Genomic DNA, 16,491 nt, shown 5'->3' with positions numbered 1-16,491 from the left:
TTGTATGTATACAACATCTGATTCAGTTTAAAGCACTTTCCCTGAAGGAGTAAGGGAGGCGGTCTGGCAGCTGCTGCTCTGAAGAATCCTGGCAGGTCTTCATGCCAACAGAATCGTTCTCCAAAAATAGGATTTTATTTTCCTGTTGGCTGAAGGTGAAGCTGCTCAAACCATCCAGCCCTCCTGTCTTGTCTGCAAAAGACTCTATTTGCCAGTTGGCTCCAGCCAGGTGAATCACTGCCCAGGAGCCTCCCCAGGGATGGAACTTGCAAGTCAAACAATTTAAGTAAGGAAAAAGGAAAAAAAAAAAAAAGGTGGTGGGGAAGCAAGGCTGAGGGTGAGAGAAAGCCTTCACTGGAAAAAAAGAAGGAGAGTAAAACAAACAAGTGTAGCTTATGTTGGCAGCTCACACTTCTGAGAGAATTCCTGGTGTGGAGAGCAGACTGAGCCCTCCACAGGTGGGCAGGGGGTGGCTCAGACCCAGCAGGAGTCACCCCAAAGGGAGCCTGGCAGACCCTGTGCTCCTGCTGTGCCTCTCACCAGCTGTAACTCAACAGCCACACAGGGACCTCTGCCTCCCCTGGAATCCTGGCAGTTTTCATCCCTGCAAAGAGGGAGATGCCATCCCTGGCTGGGTATGGAGTGGGGATCCTGCTGCAGCTCTTCTCCTCTGCCACCTCAAAGGGAGCTTTGCTCTCTCCCCCAGGGGACTCCAGAGCTCTATGTCACCTCTTGGGACAAAAATTTCAGGGCATTTTTAAACATAACTGTCCCTCCACCTGTGGGAGTACAGCAGGAGCAACACAAGAAAAGTTTCCTGAAGCCCCTGCAGGCAAACATCACTCAAGTGGAATGGCAGGCCCTCCACACTCCTGCTCTATTCCTTTTCCACTGGTACAGGATCTTTTCCCAATCTGCAGAGCTCTAACCAAGTTACCATTGCACAGACATGTTGGCTAGAGAGCCTCCTCCTTATCTATGGCCAACATTTCCAAATCCAGCAGCCTCCTGTTCAAGAAAGTCAAGCAGCTTTAGGGGTCAAAATGCTTTCAGACTCATAGGTGACAATTGCATTTTTTTCCTTATAATTTCTAATAATTTTTGATCTTTGATTTGTGAATGAGCTTCTTCCTTGAAGGATTAAAGATGCCTGTAATACCTTGGTTCAGTTCCTCATGAGATTTCTGAATGATGATGGACAAGTCACTTAGAAGCATTCTTGAAAAAAAAATAAATCTTTGGGATTGTTTCTTTTCTTTCAGTGGAAGTTACAGCTCTTGGCACCTTTCAAACCCTTTTTACTGTGTTTTCAGTACTTTGTTTTGCCCATTCTTAAAAAAATGAAATACATACTTATATTGTCCACATCCCCAGGTTATTTGGATGGTGTAATCATGGACAGAGGAACATGTGAGAAGTAACCATGCAAGCACCTCACCACAGAGATCTGGGAAACTCCAGACATGTGGAACACAGCTCAGGCCAAAAAGAGATGGTGACATTTGCTCTGGGCTCACGCCTGCATTTCAGAGTGGTGAACCAGGCCAAGAGGGGTGGAGAGACCAGACCAGCTGCCCAGCTTAGTGTCCAACTTCAGCATTAAAAGAAGTCACTGATTGCTCAAACCACATCTATTTTAAAAATTCAGGTTAACAAAACAAAACAAAACAAAACCCCCCAAAAACCCAAAAAACCCAAACAAAAAATAGGAATTTACTTAAATGGCTAACAGGAAACATCTGATCCATGGGCTAAAACTCTCTCATTAAAAGAGGAGCTTTTTGTTCATGGCTAGTTTTCAGGACCTCCACTGGACTTTGCATGCAAACAGAATGATTAAAAGCATATTATGTTTTTAAATTAATCAGTTCCTGAAAAGGACACCACTTTGGTGCTATGCTGGGGTACTGGCACAAGACAATGCTACCCAAGTCCTGTCCATCAGCTCCTGTAGACCATTTGTGCTCCTTCCTGCAGCTCATCCTGTGGATTTACCTGCACACACAGGTCTTCAGCCCACACATTTCTTCACTGGCTTTAGCTGGCCACTATGAAATGCTGTTACCAGTTTCCCAAATCTCATGTGGTGCAGGAGACTCTTGGCTCACTCCAAATGCAAGGAAGGGTCTCAGCTGCATCCAAAGCAGAGAAAAGATCGGGGCAAGAGAGATGTTTATCATCTTAGTCCCTACAGAGAGAAGCAACATTTATTTTGTCAGTGATCTGTGGCTGTGCCAGCCTCTGCAGACACATGGCAGAGCATGTCTCCCCACTGTTAGCATGGAGAGCAGCTGAGCTTGTGTACCTTGGCAAAGCCCCACGCTCTGACATTGAGAATGGATCTGTCTTAGCCCTCCAGCAAAAGCCTGAGGGAAGCTGCAAAATGAAACCTTCCTGACACAGAGTCATCCCTGCTTTTGGCTATCCAGTCTCCCATGAGGCAGTTAATGGCCTTTTATACAATGCAAGAGCTTGCTCAGGCTGGTGGGGAGGGCAGGGGTATCACACCACCTTCTGACAGCTTATCAGATGAAGAATAAAACAATATATTGCAACTTGGTGCTCACTGGAGGCAGGAGTTAATGCATGATAAGTCACCATGGAAGAAGATAGCACACATGAAAAACAGCCTGGTGAGAAGGTGCCTCTGTGCTCCAAGCTTAGAGCTGGAGAGGGGGATCCTGCCTGTGGTCAGCTCCTGGGAATAGCACACCAGCTCCAGCAGCCTGGCACTGCACTGGAGCTCCCAGCAAACCCTGAGGTTGGTTCCAGTGGCTGTCAGGTCACTGCTGGCTCTCACACTGTGGGGGACACAAGGGAGGGACCCTACTGAACTCACTCACATGCTGATTCCTATTACATCAAATTCATGTGGCATTTTATGGCACCTCTTCCTTGACACATGAGCTGTCATCCTTGGCACTTCCACACTAAGCTTCAGCTGCTGAGCTCAAAGGAGAGCTCTCCAAAGACTGTGTGTTATCCCTGCTTTGTACAGGGCTGGAAGAGCCAAGCAGCCTGTGTGACACTGCGTGTCATGGAGAGAAACCAGAGCGATGAGCACAGAGATGGGCAAGGAAGCAGAAGTATCTGCTTGTGGTGGTAATGGCTTGCTCATGCTGCTGTTACCAAACCCTTCCAGCCCTGGGGACGGTCTGATCCTGTACTGTTTTGTGGGCTTTTTGGGCCAGGGCGTTTCTTTCCCAAGGTGTTTGCATGGTACCTGACACAGTGAGGCTCCAAGGACCAGCAGCACCACCAGGTTCTTAGAAAAATATAAGGAAACCTCAGGTGTGCCTAATTGGCTTGTGAATAGACCTCAGATGAACCTCAAAATTACTAAGAATGTATTTGAATTAAATTTCTCCTCCTTCTTTTCTATCTCTCTTAAAAGAATACTACTAACAAAACAGATTGTAAGCAAAAAATCATAGATATTAAATAGCACAGCTGGTGTAGTACTGACACTCCGTGTGAAAAAGAGAGATATAAGCACACATCAAAACTAAAGATGAACCAAAAGAGAGCTCAGGGCTCTCTGGATATATTTCCCAAAGTTCTGCCTTTAAGTCTTTTCTTCTATCAGAACTTAAGAGCTTCTGAAAATATTCCACTCTATTTGAAGTTTAATACAATCTGCAGTGCAGACAGTTCTGATTGTGGCCACCCATCTCCCACAGCAGAAGAACAGCTTGGTGTTCCTTGAGCTAGTTCTATCTCCTACTCTTCCCATGAGTCATTTCCTACAGTGGCAGCACAGCTCTGTCCTCAAGATGAACCAGGCCTGACACATTGCCTCTGCCTCTGCCTGGCAAGACACGTTATCAACAGCTCCTCTCACTCTTCCCCCAGCACCCCTGATGGGGTCTTGTTCTTATAATTCTTTTTTTCCCAGCTGCTCTGCTGAACACCATAAAAATCTACAAAAAACACCATAAAAAGACATTTTTTTTCAGCCACTGCATTGGCAAGAGTGAAGGTTTAGGCAAGCAGCTGCATCAGCTCCAGTCCCCCAGCCCATCTTTAAAACAAGCAGATCCAGAGATGTACAGACTCCTGTTATTTCAGCCTCCTCTGTGCACTGGCCTCCAATCATAACTGTGCCTCAGACCACCCCCAGCCCTGTCCTTCTGCAGGGCCCTGTGCTGGGATGCCCTGGCCTCCTGCATGGCTGGTGTGGGGCAGGGAGAGCCCAGCGGGAGGTGGAGTCAGCTGTTTCCACCACAGACTCACCATGTCCCTCACAGCTCTGCAAAACTTAACTTGTCTGGAAGGGTTTCAAGATCTGACTCATGTCCAGTTCCTCTATTTTAATCATTCCCTCTGACATCATTCTCGGAGGCCCACGGTGTCACATGCAACCTCCCCCAGCCCCCGGCTCCTCCTGGGCTGAGCACTGATCCACTGCCAGCTCTCACCCCAAACGAAGCTAGGTACAGACACATGTGTGATACCAACTCCCTTCCTCCCTTCACTAGCTCTGAAGGCAGCTAATAAGCTCCCCCCTGCAGTGACAACACGGAGATAGCAGAGGAACAGCAGCCACACCAGCAAATCTAGGGGTCCAGGGATGGGAGAGAGCAGAGAAATCCCAGGAGGCTCACGAAAAAACCCAAAGCAGCTGGGAGGCAGCACTGGCCAGGAGATAAGTGTTGGGAAGAGAATCAGGTCAGCTGGTTCCTGCTTTCCATTTTTCCCAGAGACTTCCTGAATAACTGTAGATGTCACTTAATCTTTCTGTTCACGCTTGGAAGTTCAAGTCGTCAGCATCGGCCCATTCAAGATTTCCTATTAAACCTGATATCATAAAACAGGGATGGAGCCAAAACTCTCCGAGGGAGCCAAGCAGAACAAAGGTGCTCATGCATAGCCATTTAATCCCTTCCCTAGATCCCAGCCTAAATGCCTCCACGGCTGAGAGATTCCCCGCTGATCTCAGGGGAGCCCCTGGCTCGTAGCAGTGACCGTCAGACCGAAGCCCTTGCCTGGAAGATTACAAATCCTGGCCAACCAACAGCTGGAAGGCTTTGAGCCTGCAGCATGCTCTGTGCAGAGAGAGCAGAGGGAGCAGAGCCCCTGCACCTAACGACAGTTGCTGTGTTTGTTTTGCCCTGGCCAGTGAGTCATGGTAACACCACGGGCTTTGCACTTATTCCTCACAGGGGTTTCTGGTGCAACCAGCAGCTTGCAAAAGATCTAACACAGATTTCCAGTACCTCTCCAAAAAAATCTGCTCGACTGCTCCCCATCTCAGTTGGAGGACAGGCAGGATGGACGTGGCACTGCTGAGGTGTGTGCATGGCTTTTGCAGTGAGAACATCAGGCTGGGACTCTTGGGAAGGATGTGCTCCAGGCCAGGGGGCATGGGGAAAGATCTGGATTTTTCCCTGTGTGGGTGAGTGGATATTTTGCAAGAAGTCTATGAGTGCAATGATGCCCAGAGGTCAGAGGAAACTCAGGCTAACATGAAGGACAAGGTGCAAAGGCAATGAGACACAACAGAGCTCCAACATGCCTTGAGCTCTCTGCTGATTCCTGAAACAAAAAGCTTTATCCAGCTTTCTAGAGGAAGCAAACAGAACTGCTTGGAAGAAGATTGATGGGGTAAAGTCTTTCCTTTCTGTCCTTTCCCTGTTTCTTCTGCCCATTTCGGTATTTTTCCCACTTGCTCTTGCTTTTGGCTACAGTCAGCACAGCTCCCCTTGTTCTACACAGCTCTCACAGTTGACTTCAACCCTGCTTGCAAACATCTCTTCCTCCTGGCTGAGCTCTCACATCTACCTGGTCTCCTTGCTCCTCAAACACACCTTCCCTGATCTGTTACACCACCAAGGACAAAAAGGTTTCCATACAAAACCACACTTGCATTACACAAACCAAGACAGGACAACGGTTGGAGAGAGTCACAGCAAGAAGAGCATAATGTGATGGAAGTGCTGGAAGCACAAAGCAGGAGGTGGAACAGAGCCAGTACAGACACCTGGGACACTGCAATCATGGCTGGGAATTAAGAAGTGCATCTAGGGAAGCGATTGGCCAGAGGCAGGACAGGAGGGAAGATGTTGTAGAAGAAAAATTTGAGGAGTGTAACATCCAAGGGAGCATGGGAAAAGAGCAGTAATGCCTGTGAATGGAGCAGAGCGTGGAAGAAAGGAAGACAGTAATATCTCTATCTTTGGTTTTCTTCCTGTTTATGAGAAGACAGACATGGAAAGGTTTGTTTGAAGATATGAAGGGACCCAGCCAAAAGCCAAATGTCTTGTTTCCAGTTTCATTCAACAAGGTCTGCATAATAGACGAGGAAAAACTTTACCGGCCTACCCATCTTGCCCCTCTTCCCAGGAACTCCAGGGATCCCCTGCAAGGAAAAAACACAGAGAGACAAAAAAAAAAAAAAAAAAAAAAAAAAAAGGTTCTGGTTGAGAAATCAAACAGCCAACCAACAATACAAAGCAAAATGAGACGAGAAAGGAGAACGCAAAACAGGCTAATGACTGTGGCATTGTTTGGGAATCAAAATGTCAGCTACTTGCAGTCAGCTGCGAGAGCAGAAGACAATTAACCTTCACGCATTAACTACGGCCTCCCGAGGACACGCGCAGGCAGCATCCCCGGGCTAGGGCTGGCCTTAGCAGGAGCAGTCATTAAGCTACTGGTCTGGAACCGAATGAAGGCCACCGCCGAGGCACCCGCTGCACAAACTGCTGTTTGTGTTTCTTATTTAGTTACACAAGCATTAAATCAGCGTCTCTGGAGCATGGGGCAGGCCCCTCCCAGGCAAGGAACACTCCCACAAGGGTCCCGGGGCCTCTCTGGTTTCTGGAGTTTGGATTTGAGGGAGGAAAGGCTGGGATCAAACAGTGTTTGTTTTTTCAGTGGCCTTTTTAGGAGCTCTGGTAGCGGGGAGAAGGGGGTCCTTGGATGGGCAGGTGGGAGGATGTGGAGATGGAGAGTGGAAAAGCAAGGGATGAGCTGTAAAGCCCTGAAAATTTGGGCTGGGGGAAGGCACGATGCAAAGGATGTGAGGAAGGGAGGACAGAGCCACAGCTGCCCACTCACAGCCCCATGCTTGGCTACCCAACTCAATGCAACTGGAAATAAAGCCATTTTCAGAAAGCCCAGCACTGTCCCTTCCAAGAGCCAAACATCTCCATCCAGACACACAAAATACTGAGCCAGTGTGCTGGAAGGTGATTCCTGTGGGAGCAGGGAATGTACCTTCTCCTCACCCTGCCCCACCTCACTAAGATGAAATGGCAAGGGGGAGAGGGAAGGCAGGTTTTTAAGTGAAGGAGAATGTATAAAAACTCCTCTGTAGTCAACAGCAAGGTCTGATGGCCCTGCCTGAAGCCTGGGTTCTCCTCAGCTGAACATCAGCATTATACAGGGACACAGGTCTTCATTCAAGGGTAGGGAGAGACTAAGGAAGCGATAGTTAAGCATTAGGCATGCTTGCCTCCTTCCTGGGCAACTAGGGATAGAGAAGGTTACATCAGGCTCTGAAGAACTGCATTCAATCAACACACCAAGGTTTTCTTCACAAAATACTCACTCGTTCTCCATCAGCCCCTGGTAGCCCAAATAATCCTGGGAGACCAATATAGCCCTAAAGAAAAGAGAAAACAAGCAGTCAAATATGGTTCTCCATTAGCATCCAGTCAGTCTGTGTTTCCTGAAGAGCAGAGCAAGCTCCAGCGTTGATCAGTGGCAGCCGTGATGAAATAAACCTTGAGGCAAGTGTATATGCCCATGGACTGCATGGTGCTGGCTTCCACGATGTAGTCCAAGGGCACATACCCTCACACCAGGGATCAGGAAGGCTCCAGGCAGGAAGAGAACAGCCAGAAGAAACCTTACCTGGGCTGGCTCTAAGCGCACCTGAGGGAAATGGAGCTTGGTTTGAGGTTAGCAAAAGTGACAGAAAAAGTAATTTGCAGATCTACATCACCCTTCATCTCTTTTTTTGCTTTTGGCACTCATTTCCAACTGTCCTGTGGTATCAAGCCCTTTCTGTTTGTCTTCTGTCACCTGGTGGTCACACACTGCAGCCCCTTCTGGGCAAACCCCCCTCGTCCTGGCTGTCCCCACCCTGCAGTCAGTCCTGGCTCTGCCCAAAGCCTCTCCCTGCACGAGCAAGACCTCATGCAAACCTTCACCATCCCAAGCACTGAAGGCCCTGGGAGAGGCTGAACCTGCTATTCCAGGCTTGGGGGATTGATGTGAGACCCAACTTGCACATCCACACAGATTCACACTACAGGGAAACTACCTTTGCACCAACACCTTTCACCTAAACCCCACTGCTTCCACACTCACCAGAAACATCGAGTTTCCAGGTTTCCCTGTGGCCTTGGGGTCCTGCCCAGACAAGACATGCTGCATAAAACACACTGTTTCCCTTGCCTTGCCACAATGGCAGCCTTGTGTTTAATCCCTTTGCTCAGCAGCCTGGACAAAGTTACCTTGTGTGCTGGGCCTCTGCAAAGGCCCCACTGGTGCCAAATATGCCGAATCCAGAGGAAGTGAATTTCAGCAGGGAGCCCCCTCCGTGGCACCTCTCTGTTACAGGAGCCAAGTGCTAACACTGCTTTTCTCTCATCTTTCTTTCTCCATCACTGCTAAATCTCCATCTGCCAACCCCATCAAACTTTCACCAGTCCATCGCTCCCTGTGGGTTGTGTTTCCTTTAGGGACAGCACCTAGCTGGGAAATAATGCTACACTAAAATGATCCTGTCTGCCTTTGCCTCCTGAATCCACCCAAACTTTTCCTGGAGAGGGAAAAACTAGAGGTGGAGGATGAAGAAGAGTCCAGAGCTGGCTCTCTTCAAACCACAAAATGCACATATCTTACCTTAGCACCCAATTCTGATGGACTGTGGTTTAACTGAGAAAGGACTTCCTTGGGTATTTATATATATTCCAGTCCTCACCACTCAGGGGTGCAAAATGGAGAATAACTTCCAAATCTTACATTCTGCACATCTACCACCCGATAATTACACAAGGTCCTGGTTAGAGCAGTGAAAGAGATGCCCCAGAGAAAACTTAAACCCTTGCAGAAGTGAGGTGAGCAGGCTGTGCTCTCAGATTTTCCTCTCTCCTACAGGAACTGAATGTGCCCTCTCCCTTCCCAGCTCAGGAATACTGCTAGCTACAGGGTCAGCATTTGTTTATTCCTTGCAGTTTTCCTAGTGATGAAAGCCAGCTGCTTGAGTTTACTGCATATAGGGAAAGTATCACATGTTAGAGAAATGGGGATTTATTGGCTTAGAGTCGCATTGTGAATTTATAATTGCAGGGAAAGAACAAAATGTGATTAACAAGAGCCTTAAGTAGTAATAAAAAAAGAATCCTTTGCAGTGAGAATAAAACCCCAGCAATTATTTTTGGTGAGCAAAACCAGACAGGAGGGAGATATTGTTTGTATTTGCACATGGCTTCAAGATGCTGGTTTGCTCTTGTGCATAACGATATAAATCACTCCCAAACTAGGCCTGTACCCAAATGAGCCCATATTCAGCGTGGTCAAAGACCACTGAACCACACTGATTGAAACTAAAGAGGCCTTTGGGACATGGGGCTTGCAGGCTTTGATAGGAATTTGTAAAGCCATTCTTTCCTCTCCTGCAATGTGAGCTCTGACTTTATCATCAGCACTATTGGGGAACTTTGATCAAGGTACATTCCATGTTTAATTTAAATAACTTAACAGGGCTTTAATAAACAAGTGGTGCACAGTTCAAATCCCCCAGACCCAACGAATGAAAGCAACCAGCTTCAGAATTGCAAAATCAAGCCTAAAGTTTCTTGAGAAGCCTTTGATAAAAACAAGCAGAAAAAAGGCAAATGAAAGGTTGCTTACCCGAGTGCCTTTTGGGCCAGATTCCCCTATGGGGCCAGGTAAACCCTAGAACAGAAGGGAAAGAACAAAGACAAATGTGGACAAGCTTTAACTTAAAATAACGAGCAGTGCCAACCCCCCCAAGCACCATCCCCTGCATGGTTCTGCTTTAAGTGCTCCTTAAAGCTCTTAAAGCTTTAAGTGCTGCATGGTTCTGCTTTAAGGTTTTATTTTAAGCGTCCAAGGAGTATGAACAAAAGAGAAAAAAAAAGACAAAATGATACAAATAACAGATCTGCCATTGTTGGGGAGCTGGGATTCGGCAGAACCTGAGACTGCTGCACACAGTGAGCCTTCCCTGGGGCTGAAGTAGAGATTTCTGATGATAAAGACCACAAGGGCTGATGCAGTGGGGTGCCCAGAGGTTATGTTACACTTCAGATGCAAGGCACAGTGATGCTCTGTGCCCAGCAGCTCTCCATTCATCTTCCTGCCTGAGCAAACACATGCATAGTAAATGTATTCCAATATCTGCTTAGGGAACACTAAATTTCTACAGCCTAGAAAGTCACTTAGCAATGTAGGTACTGTGATATCTCTAACCCTCTGCAACACCAGCCATGGAAAGAATTGGAAAATTCATTCCCTATTCTAATTCTATACCTAATGCTGTTCACTCAAAATGCTGCAAAGGAGAAAAGTGTAAAAATGCAAAATAAAATTTCACGTTTATTGCCTTCTAGCAAGTTTCCAGATAATTTTTTTTCTAGTTCCAGATTTTGATGGGATTTTCTGGGAAAAAAAAAAAAAAAAAAAAAAAAGTAAGTCCATATTTTCTTCAGCTGGCAGCACTGCAGGCTCAGCCTGGGATGTGAAAGTTGGGTTGTGCTCTTTCCTGGCTCCTGCATCACTGCCAAAGATTTCAGGCATCAGGGTGAAGTTACAATCCTGCCTGTGATGCACAAACCAAACCCGAGCCAAGCGCTCTCTCCCATCGCTGCAGAGCCAGCACAGCTGACAGGAGAAACAAGTAGTAAAATCTCAGTAAAGTAAACAGCTCTGATGCAGGATACACACAGCATTCAGATAGCCTGAAAAAAGCTGCCTTTAAAAAAAAAAAAAAAAGTCACTTTCCTGACCCAAACCATGTTTTTAAGAAGGCAGGTTTGTTCTTTGAATGTCAAGGCACAGATTTCATCCTGCTTATCTGATGGGCTGAGTTGCTGAGCAGCATTCATTAACCTTGTATGTCCAAAATCTCTTGGACATCTTCTTATTAGTCATCTAACACACATTCACACCTAGGAGACTCTTTGGCATGCTCAGCTCTAAGAGCCTTTCAGAGTATGAATGGAGCATTTAGTCAGGTGCATAAAGCTCCCATCCACTTCTGCCATCTGCACTCTCCAGTGTGCTAAGCAAGGTATCAGTTTGATTTTCAATTTAAAATGGGTCATGCTTTATTGACAGTCTGAGGCAGAGAGATGCAGACTTGTTCTGCAGGTCTAGTTCACATTTAATCCAATGATCTACACACCTGCACAAAAAACTCACATCCAAACTCATGATGAGTCTGAAAGACTTAGGACAAAGCATTTGGGATCTTTGACATCTGCCTGCTCTCTTGGCTTACAGAGAAATGTGGCAGAATCCAACATTAAATGTGTCCATTTTAGAAAACCTTGACAAAATTACCTCACCACAAAATGTTACAGGGCTGGATGTTCTATCCTCCAAGAGATTCCATCTTTTAGGGTCTTACAAATTCTCCTCTTTTCCTTTACACTACTCAGCATCTTCTATCAGCCGGACAACAAAGTGTCCAATCTTGATCCACTACCCAATGCACACTCCTCCATTCCTAAAGTTGTGTAATTTTTTTTCAGCGTGAGAACAATGACTTGATTGTCTTTCGTCATCTTTCTTTCAGCTGCAAATACGATTTTATATATATATATATATATTTACAGTTCATGCATAACACAGTGTGTGTATACATAGATTTAATGCCAGTGCATTTTACTAGTGAGAGTCCATCTAAATCTCCTCCTCAGATAATAAATACATGTTTTTCCTTCCCAGGTTTCTAACTTGTCCAACATTAGATGCAAAATATACCTAGAAAAGAAGAGTTAGCAGCTTGCACGTGTCTTTCTCTGCTCTGTTCTGTTTTTTCCCTGCTGTTATTCTGAAGAAAATTCCATCATAATTTGCTGTAGAAATTCAGGTTTAATCTACCACAGGCACAAAATACCTTCTAACAACATTTCAGAGTTGAAAGGCTGTGTTATTGGTACAACACCTTGAAGAGGAAGGAAGGAAAATATTCAGAGATCAAATATTTTTTAGAGGACTGCACTGTCCTTAGTGGGGCATGTCTTTAGCTACCTGCACACCCACATCCCTACTCTGCACAGCACGATGAGATTTACTGCACCTGCCTGCCAGGATAACCTTTGGCACCCGGACTTCCAGCTGGTCCTCGTTCACCCTTTGGAGAGAAAAAAAAAGAAAAGGCACAAAAAGTCAGGTGAATGTCCCACTTGGGAAGTGCTTTTAGCTGAATCATTGTGGAATGGATTAACCTGATGCACATTCATTGAGAGGAAAACAATATTAATGGTAGATAATGAAGTTAATTAATAAGGTGGGAAAACATATGGAAGCCAAGTCAACAGGATCCATGCACTGAGTGCTGCTGTTTTCTCCTTCTCCCCTCATTTGGGGGAAAGCAGCGGAGAATCTGGAACAAGGACACTAAGAGAAGGTGTAAGGCTGCATCTATATCTGGCATATGGAACCGTTTTGCTGGTGGGAAAGCACTGCCAAAATTCTTCAGAACTAAATGGATTCATGTATAATATTCTTTAACAGCATTGCTAACAGGGCCTGTTATTCATTGCCTTTTTTTTTTTTTTTTTTTTTTTTTTTTTTTTTTTTTACTGCATTGCAAACATCAAACTTAACCAAACAGAGAGGGGGGAGAAAAGGGGAAGAGAGGAACTGGCTTTGGGAAGGGAATCATATATATTCAACACAGTGTGGTTAGTAAAGTCCAGGTGAAATTAATGTAAAAAGACAAATAAAGGGGGAGGATGGTGAGCTGGTTTTTCTTCCCCAAAGTAAACTTAGTGTGGCTGAGCAGTAAAAATTAGAAATTAAATTTAGAAACTCCAAGGCAGACTCCTCCCACTGTGGGTTGATGCTGGGTCTGTGTGTGTGCTCAGAGCCTGGTGTGTGCTGAGCTGCCCTGGAAGGAGCTGGCTGTCCACACCAGAGCCAAACCAGCATCACAGCCAGCAAACCCTTAAAGCTCCCCTGCTGGGAAGTGGGAAAACTCACCTGGTCTCCAGGGTGACCTAGTGGTCCTGGGTAGCCTTTATATCCCTGTCAAAAGAGCATTGAAGAGATGAATACTAAGAAACAAAAATACAGTAAAATAATCTGGATTTGGTTTCTATTTCTCTTTGCAGGTGGGACTAAAATTCTGAGGAGAAACAGGATTTTAGACAGCATTACACAGTCTTGAAAACTTATATCAAGCTGCTTTGTGTTGGCACCACCCAAGGCTGCTGATGTGCCCTGCTGGGGTCTGGGGTGATACACACTCCAGAAGGAATTGCTCCACGGACACATTTGGAGTGGTTTCCATGCTCAGATCTATTTGTAATTTACACCTTGAGCAAGGCTGCCCTTAATCCTCAGGAAATCACAGGCCCACAGAATGAAATGTTGGCCTTGGGCACATTGGGGACTACAGAAACATGAGCCACTTGTGTTTTGGGGCTCTTACTTTGCTTGAGAGTTTGAAATGCCACAGGAAACAACAGAAAAACCATTTACTGTCACGGGAGACTTTCTACCGTGAACTTATCCAGCTTCCAGCTTTTCTAATCTAATTATTACAAGATCCAGAGTCCTTCATTATGAAGCTACTAAAAATGGTCAGCAAGCTGCCTCTCAACCTGCTCTTTCTGCTGAATTAATTAGAATGAGTTTCTTAATCCACCTTGCTTACTGGCAAATGTTCAGGCTTCAAATCATTCTCACAGGTCTTTCGTAATTCTGCTTCACTTTGTCAGTATTTCATTTTTTGAGGAGATGCAGACACTGGAGCAGCCTGTTTGACTGCAGACTGAGCACTGTGTGTCTTTTAGGAGAGTTTGCTTTCTCCTAGATTTACCTAAAGCTCCCTTCAGACAGACTGAATTATGTGTGTGATGGACACTTGAGGTTTTTCCCCTCTTCTTTATTATCTTGCTTCAGCTGTTTAAAACAAACTTCCATTGAGAGAAGCAGATCAGGAGATTAAACTCAACTACAGAGATGACTGTTTAGCTGGGCTAGAAGCAAGATTAAAAAAAAAAAAAAAAAAAAAAAGAGCAGAAAATTTAACTTGAAACAAATGGAAGAGGAAAAAAAAAACAAAAACGTGGAACAATCCTTGCACTAATACTAGAGAAATAACAAATTGCTTTCAAGGGTGGGTTACAATTACTTGTACCTCAGTCCCTGCTATTCACCCTGTCCTGGCCAGGGCTCCAGCACACCTCGTCTGTCTGTGCTCCCCACAGGGAGTGTCTCTGCTCTGGAAACCATCACCAGTCACAGGAGTGACCCAGCACTCGGCCTTTGGCTCCACTCGCCACACGAACCCGGTGCTGTTTCTGCTCCCAGGTCCACACCTCTGCTTAATAGCTTTTTTATTCTTCCCACGGGCTATTCCAGACCTGCAGCCTGAGCCTTTGCTGGCAGGGTGTACAACGCTCTCAGCCATCCTGGCCACTACCCTCTCCCCTTTGCATTCCTCCTGCCTTGTTATTTTAGACAGTCTGGCCTGGGGTGATGTTGATTCCCTTCTCACCAGTCCTCTCGTGCTTGGCTTTGCTGATATTCCACAGCTCTGGACAGAGCTGCACCTTCTGACAAGGCTGACCTGAAAGACCCTTGTTTGAACCACCTCGAGAGTCCTTTCTCCAGGTGCTGGGAGAGCATTTCAGTCAGAGACTCCTCACTGGAGGTGCCTCAGCAGCTCTTGGAGTAGGACCAGCACACAGGATTCCCTGCCCCTCTCCAGGAATCTGCCCCATGAAATCCTCTCCTGCTCATCCTCTCCCTGGCTCCTTGACAGAGACTCAGCAGAACAGGGAGGATGCTCCACCCTGGTTGGGTGTCTGGCCGGAAGGTGAGAGCTGCCAACAGAAACATCCCTGGGTTCAGCATCCCCAGCCATTTCCCCGGAATTTAGATTTCCATGGGGTTTTCTCCTGGGACCTCTGCCCAGTTCTTCCAGTCTGGAGCAGGACCTACCTTGTCTCTAGACAACTGGAGCACCAAGCTTAAAAATATCTTAACTTTTCCCCTGATAAGAAATATGTGCCTGGCTTGGCTGCTCTGAACCACTCTGCTCCAGCAGGATGGCTGTGTTGAACCTGCAATATCCACCCAAAGCAGAGGGTTGCATGATGGTCCCTTGAGGAGCTCAAAGCACATCCTGAACTGAATTCTGCACCAATTGTGTAGTGGTAAGTGGATGGCACTGAGGTTAAATGTGTAGACACTCTATTACTGTTATGTTCTATTAAATATCCTCCTCACTACATATTCCGTGCTCTGGAGAGTTTCAAATATGTTTCTTCACAATATACCCCAGTTGTTTCTGCCTCAGCTGAATTACAAAGAGGGAAAACCAGAAAAGCTTGTGTATGTTAAAGCTAGCTGCAGTGTGAAAGTATTTACCTGCTAAAATCCTCTTCAAATAGCACTAAAATGACAGGGCAGAGGGTATGAAAACAACTGCATTTGCTCTTTTATCTGAACACTTCCTGATGATTACAGGGCACTCCACACAAAGGGATGTGATTTAGAAAGGAAATTGCACTCCAGTGAAGGATTTACTCATCTGTGATGATATTTATAATCCACTCTCTCCTAGCTAAAGGGATCATCCTGCACTTTGGTAGGAAATGTAAAGAATAAAGGGGGCAGGCAATGACACCTGCATATAGGATATTGTGAAGCACTGACCATTTCCCAACTCTGTCTTTGCTCTCTGACTCTAAAGAAGCTTTGCCTCTCTCACTGCTGCTGTTTTCTCCTCTGGAGCAATGATGCTGCTCTGCTGTGTCTCCAAGGCAGCTGTGGTCTGCAGCCCCAAACCAAAAGCCAAAGCCCATAAATACCTCACAGGCACCAGAGGGACAGGCAGAGGGAACATCCAAGTCCTGCCACCCCTTCCTGGTCTGAAAAAAACACTATTTGCTCTGTGTGGAGAGGATGAGAAACACACCTGCTGCTTCTAAGCCAGTTTCATGTACTTGTAGATGAAGTGGAGCTAAAAAAACTTTGGGGGTGCTCTGAGATCAGCCTGTCCAACCCTATAAGTCCAATCCAAGTCTGTTAGCATTCCCAAGGCAGGACTGAGGAGTGAGCCACACTATCCAAAACCACACGCTGCTGGTTGTGGCTCCAGCTCACGCTGCTGAGACAGTGGTTTCATTTAGTGGGAAAAGCATTTTGTTTCTCCCAGTGAAATATTTTGCCCATTTGAAGGTTTCTACATGGTGCTCTCTGATCAAAGCCCTGAGAGCCCTTTTTGCAGCACCTCCATGGAGTGAGAGGAGGGATGTCCATTTCCAAAGCGTTGCT

General features: G+C 46.1%; 1 protein-coding gene across 1 annotated transcript in view; it reads right to left on the bottom strand.

Moving 5' to 3' along the window:
• Positions 1-16,491, bottom strand: part of COL27A1 (collagen type XXVII alpha 1 chain) — a 140,702-nt gene that overhangs the window by 83,053 nt on the left and 41,158 nt on the right. The window contains exons 8-12 of the mRNA XM_083875689.1: positions 13,186-13,230; positions 12,281-12,334; positions 9,865-9,909; positions 7,553-7,606; positions 6,314-6,358 (exon numbers count right to left, since the gene is read on the bottom strand). Coding sequence (XP_083731815.1) covers positions 6,314-6,358; positions 7,553-7,606; positions 9,865-9,909; positions 12,281-12,334; positions 13,186-13,230 — 243 coding nt within the window. The remainder of the gene's footprint in view (positions 1-6,313; positions 6,359-7,552; positions 7,607-9,864; positions 9,910-12,280; positions 12,335-13,185; positions 13,231-16,491) is intronic.

Source organism: Zosterops lateralis (genome assembly GCF_965231275.1).
Source record: "Zosterops lateralis genome assembly, chromosome: 20".
NCBI classification, from domain to species: domain Eukaryota; kingdom Metazoa; phylum Chordata; class Aves; order Passeriformes; family Zosteropidae; genus Zosterops; species Zosterops lateralis.
This window is presented reverse-complemented; position numbering and strand designations above follow the sequence as displayed.